This window comes from Ursus americanus, chromosome X, assembly GCF_024610735.1.
Source record: "Ursus americanus isolate L20-20 chromosome X, mUrsAme1.1.p, whole genome shotgun sequence".
Classification (NCBI taxonomy): domain Eukaryota; kingdom Metazoa; phylum Chordata; class Mammalia; order Carnivora; family Ursidae; genus Ursus; species Ursus americanus.
The window spans coordinates 28135924-28145024 of NC_142164.1; the positions used below are offsets into that span (position 1 = coordinate 28135924).

The 9101-nt window shown below is 39.9% G+C and overlaps 1 protein-coding gene across 4 annotated transcripts; it reads left to right on the forward strand.

The window, feature by feature from the left end:
• The first annotated feature begins 54 nt into the window (after positions 1-54).
• Positions 55-4835, forward strand: C1GALT1C1 (C1GALT1 specific chaperone 1). 4 transcript variants are annotated; one of them, XM_087859477.1, is made up of 3 exons: positions 55-276; positions 2345-3348; positions 3762-4835. In XM_087859477.1, the coding sequence occupies exon 2, from the start codon at positions 2350-2352 to the stop codon at positions 3304-3306; it is 957 nt and encodes a 318-aa protein (XP_087715603.1). In that variant the 5' UTR covers positions 55-276; positions 2345-2349; the 3' UTR covers positions 3307-3348; positions 3762-4835. The 4 variants fall into 4 exon arrangements, with proteins under 4 accessions (XP_087715603.1, XP_087715604.1, XP_045660002.2 ...); XM_087859478.1 differs by having other exon boundaries at positions 3972-4835; XM_045804046.2 differs by having other exon boundaries at positions 2345-4835.
• The last annotated feature ends 4266 nt before the right edge of the window (positions 4836-9101 follow it).

Here is a 9101-nt window from a genome sequence, read left to right on the forward strand (position 1 = left end):
AGGCGGGGAATAAGAGAGCACTGCGTGCGTACGGGCCCTTCCGACGTCAGCACGGGCCGGCGGCTCCGTCTGGCCGCCGGTTCGTTTGCCCCGCCCCGCTGCCGGCGCGGTGGCGGTGTTCACTTCCTGGCCCTCCCCGCCTTTAGTGAAACCAACGAGAGGACACCCCCTGCATCTAGAGCAGCCCGACCAGGAGCGTAACCGGGTGGTGCGCGAATGTGAGAGGAAAGCTGTGCGCGGCTGCGCTTTCCCGCCCCTGAGCCGTTCTAGACGCGGGTGAGTGCTGGGGCGTCGGCCCGCACCCTGAGCGGACCCTGGAGCGGACCGACCCCGCCCCTCTCCTGGGGGGAAAGCCTGGGATCTGGCCCAGTCCCAGCATGCTCCACGCCGGGTACCCGGGCAGGTGCAGTGGGAGTAGTAGTTAGTGGGGGAGAATGAGAGTCTCCTGCGTGGAGGCGCTGCCTTGGCCCCTCAATGGGGTTTTGAGGTGACCACGTCCTCGCTCTCATTTTCGTTCTCCATTTCGTCCTCCTCCCTATTCCATACTCCAGCCAGCCACCTTCACCTTCTAAAAGGATGCCGTCGCGGAAACCACTCTGGTGGGTTTTGCCTCATTTGTGCCCGTGTGCAGTTTTAAGTTTCCCTCTCCTCCGCACCAAATATCCTATCGTGTACCTCTCCAGTGTTACATTTTTTTGCCCCCCTGATGGAAAAAAATCTACTCCTTAATTTATGCATATGATCCATGAGTAGTATCCCCATCAGGAAGAATTCTGACATGTTGTTCTCAAGCTAAGAGACACGTGTGAATTATCCTATATGGGCCAGAAGTAAAGTCCTATTATAAATTACTTTTAGAGTGCATCTAATAATACTGATATTAAACAGAGCTTGTTTTCTATCAGTTCTCTTTTCCTTCATAGAGCTGTTTGTTGACCAAGTTCTGTGAGTGACACGGGAAAACCATCCTGCTTCTTTGCCGACCCCCACCCACACTCAGGAATTATTCTGCCAAGCTATTCCACACCTTGGCCTTCTGATAGAAGTCAAAGTCCATTTCCTGTAGAAGAAAACCAAGGGGTGGTTTCCTTTTAGCAGTATGATAAGATGGGTGCAAAATGTCAATCATGGTTAACAAATCCCACGTATTTTTTTCATTCATAGAAAAACAAGGTTATTAGGTAACTCATCTATTAAATTTTCAACAATATGAGTAGAAGCACTCTACAGATCATTATTCTGTAATAGAAAAAGCATTGCACTGATCTCAGGAGATCTGATTTCTGGTTCATTTCTACCACTGACTGTGTGACTTTGGGTCAGTTACTTAACCTCTGTGGACCCTCTCTTTCCCTATCTATAAAATGAGAGAAATGCTATTAGGTAGCTTCTAAGGCTTCTTTCAACTTTAAGACGCAAAGGGAAAAAATCTAAGTAGCTCAGTAGAACATTCCTTGTGGAGAGAGGAGATTGGGAAATCTCAACAGTTGTATTTAAGGTGGGCTTTTCTTTTAATTTATAATTGAAATCAAAGTGTAGACTTTTCCCTTTGTACTTCCCCAAAGAATAAAAAAAAATGCCTTTGGAGGAAGTTAAAATGTTCATTAATGGTTCATCAGATATGCCTATATTGAGTCGGTTCTCATCCAAATAATTTTAACTATTTTCATTATGGGCTTTTATTACATTAGTTGATTGAGATACTGTATTGGAAACCATTTAGTCTTAGGAGCGAAAGAGTAATAATAACATGTGTGGTATCAGTCTCAAGAAATTTGCTGTAAATGTACTCAAACACCTAAGGACAGCAGCCATCAGTTAAATAAAGCACTAGGTTGAGAACAGAAATGCCAGCACAGATACCATTGGTGATTCACTAATTGTAGGTGGTTTTATCTGTTAAATTTAAGGTTTTGATGTAAAGTCTATTTATAGCTACGGAAGTGTTTAAATAATATAATGCAAGCTTGTGAAATGAAATTCCTTCAAAGAGAATAATGGACTGAACCTCTGTAACATTGGTTTCTAGGGTTAATGTTTTGATTTAGTACTTAGTTAATTAAATCCCCAAGGATGAAGTGCAAAAATGGCCTCCCAGAAAATTCTAGTGCGTGGAGGTGTTGTTGTAAAGTTCCAGTTTTTACAGAACAGTGATGAGATACCATTGGGAGCTAAGATTCTTAGACCTCTTGGTATTGGTACTCTATGCAACTAACTTGATTTCAAACTTGGGGCCTTTTTTTTAATGTTAAGAGCAAAATGTAAGTATATAAGGTATACCAAATCAAATCTCTAGACAAGTCCTTTTCTATTCAGTATCTTAAGGATCTTTTTTTTTTTATAGGAAACATGCTTTCTGAAAGCAGTTCATTTTTGAAGGGTGTGATGCTCGGAAGCATTTTCTGTGCCTTGATCACTATGCTAGGACACGTTAGGATTGGTCATGGAAATAGAATGCACCAGCATGAGCATCATCACCTGCAAGCGCCTAATAAAGAAGATATCTTGAAAATTTCAGAGGATGAACGCATGGAGCTCAGTAAGAGCTTTCGGGTATACTGCATCATCCTTGTAAAACCCAAAGATGTGAGTCTTTGGGCTGCAGTGAGGGAGACTTGGACCAAACACTGTGACAAAGCAGAGTTCTTCAGTTCTGAAAATGTTAAAGTGTTTGAGTCAATTAACATGGAAACAGATGACATATGGCTAATGATGAGAAAAGCTTACAAATATGCCTTTGATAAATACAGAGACCAATACAACTGGTTCTTCCTTGCACGCCCCACTACGTTTGCTATTATTGAAAATTTAAAGTATTTTTTGTTAAAAAAGGATCCATCACAACCTTTCTATCTAGGCCACACTATAAAATCGGGAGACCTTGAATATGTGAGTGTAGAAGGAGGCATCGTCTTAAGTATAGAATCGATGAAAAGACTTAACGGCCTCCTCGGTATCCCTGAAAAGTGTCCTGAACAGGGAGGGATGATTTGGAAGATATCTGAAGATAAGCAGCTAGCAGTCTGCCTGAAATACGCTGGGGTGTTTGCAGAAAACGCAGAAGATTCTGAAGGAAAAGATGTATTTAATACCAAATCCGTCGGGCTTTTTATTAAAGAGGCAATGACTAACCACCCCAACCTTGTGGTAGAAGGATGCTGTTCAGATATGGCTGTTACTTTTAATGGACTGACTCCCAATCAGATGCATGTGATGATGTATGGGGTATACCGTCTTAGGGCATTTGGACATATTTTCCACGATGCATTGGTTTTCTTACCTCCAAATGGTTCTGACAATGACTGAGAAGTGAAAGAAGAGCGTGTATACGAGCACCGTATAGGAGAGGTATTGTCACTATTTGTTGTTAACAACTACATATCCAACACAACAGTATGTTTTTCTTTTTTAGTTTGGTGGCACTGGTTTAGTTGCACATTAAAGTTTAGTGGTACATTTTTAAATAGGGTGGGGTTTTTTTTCCTTAAAACATGTGAAAATTTCAAACATGTTGGAAAGAAATGTTTTAAGAATGATAATTTTGAAAATAAGATATATTTATAAATATTATATTTATGTGATAAATCCTAAATTATGAATCTGTGGCACATATTTTTGCTGATCAGTTAAAAAAGTTCATGTCTTTTTAGCTTTCTAAGCTACGCAAATAAAATGTCTAGTTGTGAATTTGTGATCAAAGTAAAACTTTCAGCTATGTGTTTCCATTACTTGTTAATGCTGGTGTATATTCTAATTCTAAGCCTCTGCAAGTGCCCGTGGATTTGCTTTCTCAAAATACACAACCAAGCAGCAAAGGAAATGTTCCGAACCAACGTTAAAGTGAAAGTTGAATTCTGTCCCTGAGAGAAAAAGTGAAGATTACCTATGAAGGTTAATAATTTTCCCAGGAGCTAATTTAGTGGCATTCCTCAGCAAACACAAGTTGTGTAACTCTCTACTTCTCTGTGCAGACACTGAAATTGGAGTGGTCACTATGAAGACTCTATGTCAGTTGAGATTTCTTTACTTCTGCTGGGCAAATGAGATCTGTGGACGTCTTCTTTCAAGAACTTGTTTTGATAGTCGGCAGTTTCACTTACCTGAGTGGAGTCTGGTCTTTGTTTACCTATTCAAATAATGAGATTTTTCCCATATTCATAGTTGTATCATGTCCAACGGTTTTGGGTGTGGAGGCCTTAACCTCACAGTTCACCTTGGATTACCATACCATTTGCCTTATTTCAGTGGCTACCCAGAAGCTTTATCCAGGGGTGAATACAATAGCTCTCGTGCTTATAAATGTAAAATGCTTGCTGCTGATTTGTTCTATAATTGGGCCTGCACATGCTATATTAAGTGAGATCCATAAGTACCCCCATAGGGTGTGCAACCATGACATTTTAGAGATCAATATTTCCTGTAACTGGCCTCATGATAGTTAATGGTCTCCCATAGCTTTTGCAAACCAGAAAGAGAATTTCCTCAAGAGGGCCTCGGGCTTCAAATTATCGATCATCAATGCATAAAGCGCTTTTTAAAAATTTATCTGATTTTCCTTATTGGGGCTTTTGGTTAAAAGGAAGCATTATTAATTTTAAAAAAATAATAAGACCTTTTTATCAAGCACTCTTAATATGTGGTCTCAGATGCAATTAATACAGATCAAGTCATGTTCAGTGTAAGTACAATGATAAACAGCATCTCCCTGAATGTGACACCCAATTTATAAGTGTCACCTTGCCCCAACAACAATGTATTTTAAAGAATTATGCATTTATCACTTTTGATTACATTAATGTATCGGTATAATTGTAATAAATATGTCAGAGAATGCATTCCATTGTTTCATTTCCTGGTGGGTGCTAAGGTAACAATTGCTTTTTAAACCAAACTGATGCTCTTCAAGGGTGCCTGGCTGGCTCAGTTGGTAGAGCATGTAACTCTTGATCTTGGAGTTGTGAGTTTGAGCCCCACATTGGGTGTAGAGATTACATAAAATTTTTTTATGAGGCAGCCGGGTGGCTCAGTCAGTTAAGCATCTGCTTCAGCTTAGGTCGTGATCTCAGGGTCCTGGGATCTAGCCCTCTGTCGGGCTTCCTGCTCAGCAGGGAGTCTGCTTGTTTCTCTCCCTCTACCCCTCCCCCACCCCACTTGTGCTCGCTTTCTGTCAAATAAATAAAATCTTTAAAAAAATTTTTTAATAAACCAAATTGATGCTCTTGATTGTATTTTTATACACAAGTATTCCTTTATAAAATGTTACTTGTCTTAATATGCTGTCTCTTTGAATTTATTTGTACCCAGTCTTGTAGATAAAATCTGATTCAGTAATACAGAAAATAGTACTACTGGGGTCATGGTTACAGATATGATCACTGTGCATTCAAAAGCCAAAAACTTAACCCTAACCTCACTCTTACTGGGGAAAGAATTGTGAAGAGTGGAGGTTAATGGAAATTAATCATGTTGTGAATACATTTTACAAATGGCTAGTGACTACCACATTGGACAACACAGGTCTAACCAGTTCCAGAAGTGTGAGATCCTGGACGAGATGGAAAGAGAAAATTTAGGGGCGCCTGGGTGGCTCAGTCAGTTAAGCAGCTGCCTTTGGCTCAGATCATTATCTCAGGGTCCTGGGATCGAGCCCCACGTCAGGCTCCCTGCTCAGGGGGAATCTGCTTCTCCCTCTCCCTCTGCCTTCCCTCCAGCTTGTGCTCTTTCACTCAAATAAATAAAATCTTTTTTTTTTTTAAAGAAAATTTAAAGTTTCTTCTAAAAGTTGTATTTATTTTTCTGGGTATCTTGAATGGTGTGGAAACTGCAACCTGACTTTTCACAGGCCCTAGGCCATCTCCTTCTGTGAATTTAATCACTAGATCTTACTTCTCAAAATTAAAACATTGGGTTTGGAGGAAAATATAGATTAGACCCCTTGGCTTTTTTTTTTTAATGTAGCTAAAAGGTTGCTTGTGTATCCAACCTGATTTATAATGCCCAGATTATTCTGTAATGCATTTAAACCCATCTATTGAGCTTTCTTAAAGCAGGGCACACCTGTATTAGTAAAGTTACTGAAAGCACAGAGTCTAGTGATGATGTACCACTAATTCCTCCTTCATTTGTTAAGCATATTGTGTTCCTTTTCGTGCCGGCTGACTTGGAATGATGAATTCAAAGAAGGTCTGAGTGGTTGTGTGAAGAGCATTGTGTTTGTAGAAGTTTAGCTTTTTTTGGCATACAAAGAAATTCAGAAATGTTTGCCAACCCCCCTACAAAGGAGTCCCCCAAAATTTAATTAAAAAATAATAATTCTAGTATCATCGAGAATAAAATATTTAAAGGATAATGGGAAAATTACTTGTTTGGAAAGTATGAAATGATGGTATATATCTGGGGTCTCTACCATAATTTTTTAAAAAAAGAAATCCACCTCTGGGGCTCTGGGCTGGCTCAGTTGGAGAAGTGTGAGACTTGATCTTGGGGTCATGAGTTCGAGCCCCACATTGGGTGTGGAGATTACTTAAATAACGACCCCCACATTGGGTGTGGAGATTACTTAAATACATTTTTAAAAAAAGATAGATCCAACTTTATTCGTATGGCACCTGTATACTATAATATTCCTTGTATAAATTGATTATCTATGAGCTCAACACTAGGCCTGGTATTTTGTGGAAAGCAAAAGGAGCCCAAACTCACATAATTTATACAGGGAGTCAGACAATCACTTCGTGTAAGCTCTGCATGAGCAATAAAACAAGCTATAGTTTATTATTAGAATATGGTGGTCCTTTTGCCTTTAAAGTCCTCAATTTGATAAATGCTACATATTTTAACCCACATAATTCTCATTTCCTTGGTGGTTTTCACTGATTCCATGCAAGAACAGCCACATTTGATTACGCTATTGCTTTGGCAATTTGGCAAAAGCCTTAACAGGAAGAGCAGGACCTAAAAATAAGACTCGGATTTTCATTGGATGCATGGGTGGATGAGAGTGATGGAATAAGGATGTCCTTAATGGAATGGGCTTGCATTTTTTTAAAAATGGAATGTTTTGATCTAGTGAGTGACTAAGAGACATCCACATTAAGTACTCGAAGTGTTGAATAAACGGGGATGTTCTAATAGTCAAAACACCAGCCCCATATGATCTGAGGGGAAAAGGGAAAGGCTGGTCCTAGCTTGATGGAAGAGTGAATACTGGCACTGGGAATCTTCTTTTCCATATTTACCACTCTAAGGCACTCACCACTAGAGGGAAGATCCAGGGACTACTGCCCATTCTCCACTCCAGCGCCATCCAATAGAAATAGGTGAGCCTCATGTGTTATTTTAAATTTTCTAGGAGCCATCTTAAAAAAGTAAAGACACAGATGCAATTACTTTAAGTATTTTATTTTACCCAGTATATCCAAAGTATTGTCAGTTCAACATGTAATCAGCAGAAAAAAATGTGATAGTTTACATTACTTTTTTATTTACGTCTTTGAAATCCAGTATGTGTTTTAGAGTTACAGCACAGGTCTAACCAATTCCAGAAGTGTAAGATGCCCACCCCCCACCCCAAGGCTAATATGTGAAATGGGAGAAAACCTGAAGTTCCTTCTGAAAGTCCTATTTATTATTCTGGTTGTCTTGAATGCTATGTAAATTGCAACCTGACTTTTAGCAGGCCCCAGGCTATCTCCCTGCATGAGTTTCATCACTGGACCTTCCTTCTGAAAATTAAATCACTGGATCTGGAGCAATACATAGATTAGACCCGTCAGCTTTTCTCCTTAGATTATAACTGAACCAAACTGCTCCTGTCATTAATTTTAATATTCACTACTCCTTTCCCCCATTTATCTTTTGGATATATTGACAGTCACAAAGCAGCGGCTAGCCCTGCCCTTGCACATTATACCCCATAATCTCCCCCACTTAACTAACCCTCCCCCCTTATATCCTTTTCTAAATGGCATATTAGCCAAGGCTTCTAAATGGCATAACCTTTAAATGGTCACAAGTCACCTGGCTTGAAGACTAATAGAAAAGTTCAGACCTCTGGACTGAGTCCAATTTCAAAAGATTCTCTCCATGTACCCCACTGATGAAGAGGGAAATGAAAACATTCCCCCAGAAGCACACATACGACCCTGTGCAAGCAGCCCATTCTTACCTCATTCAAATCCTACTCCTATTTTCCCACTGTGGAACAGAGGCCTGGCCAACTTAGACTCCTCTCCAATAACGCATAAATAAAGATGGTGATACGACTGTGGGCTGAGGTTATTTTTTGAAGTATGAAGGGGATACTTTCTGCAAAACAGGGTTTGCAGTCAGGCAGACCTAGGTTCAAATCCCAATTCTGCCATTTATCAGTTAGGTATCTTCAGGAAAGTTACTTAACCCCTCAGGTGCCTTAGTTTCCTCATTTGCAAAAATGAGAATTAAAATTTACCTCATGGAATCATACTAAAGATGAAGCAAGATACTGGAAGCAGAGCTTGTGCATACAGTAGGAGCTCAGGGAATGTTGTTTCCCTTTCCTTCTCAGCCACATGAGCAAGTTTAACTAACACTTTACACAGCTAAAAACGTATCAATCCTTTTTATTAAATACCTAGATGGTAAAATATTAAAATGTTGATGTGAATAACAGCTGGTATTGAATATTCAAATTCATAAGGGAACTCCTTAAGTTTTAAGATAACATCTGTACATTTACTCTGTGCCATGCAATAAAACAGCTCTTCCTCAAACAGCTTTTTTATAAAGTAAATATTTCCTTAGGAGAAGTTCAGAAGTTGCTTTTAAGAACATTAACTTAGAGCAAGTTCCCCTTTCACAGCAAATTAGACACTGTTGAGCCCAAACTGCCCAAATCGGTATGGTTTCTATCTCCTCACACTTTAATCAAGACGTTTCTCTTTACACAGGCAAAAACCACTGCTTAACTGAGCCTCCTGCATCCCCAGTAAAGGTATCTGGGCATTTGGTAGTTCCGAGAGAACTGGGTTTGACAACACCCAGAAACTCATGAGGCCATGTGCCTTCTCTCAGACTTCCACGTTTGGGAGCAAGAAAGGGGAATTACTTTGTAGACTTCTTTC

Excerpts from the sequence above, each read along its gene's own strand:
- C1GALT1C1 (XM_045804046.2), top strand. The coding sequence starts at position 2,350 with ATGCTTTCTGAAAGCAGTTCATTTTTGAAGGGTGTGATGCTCGGAAGC.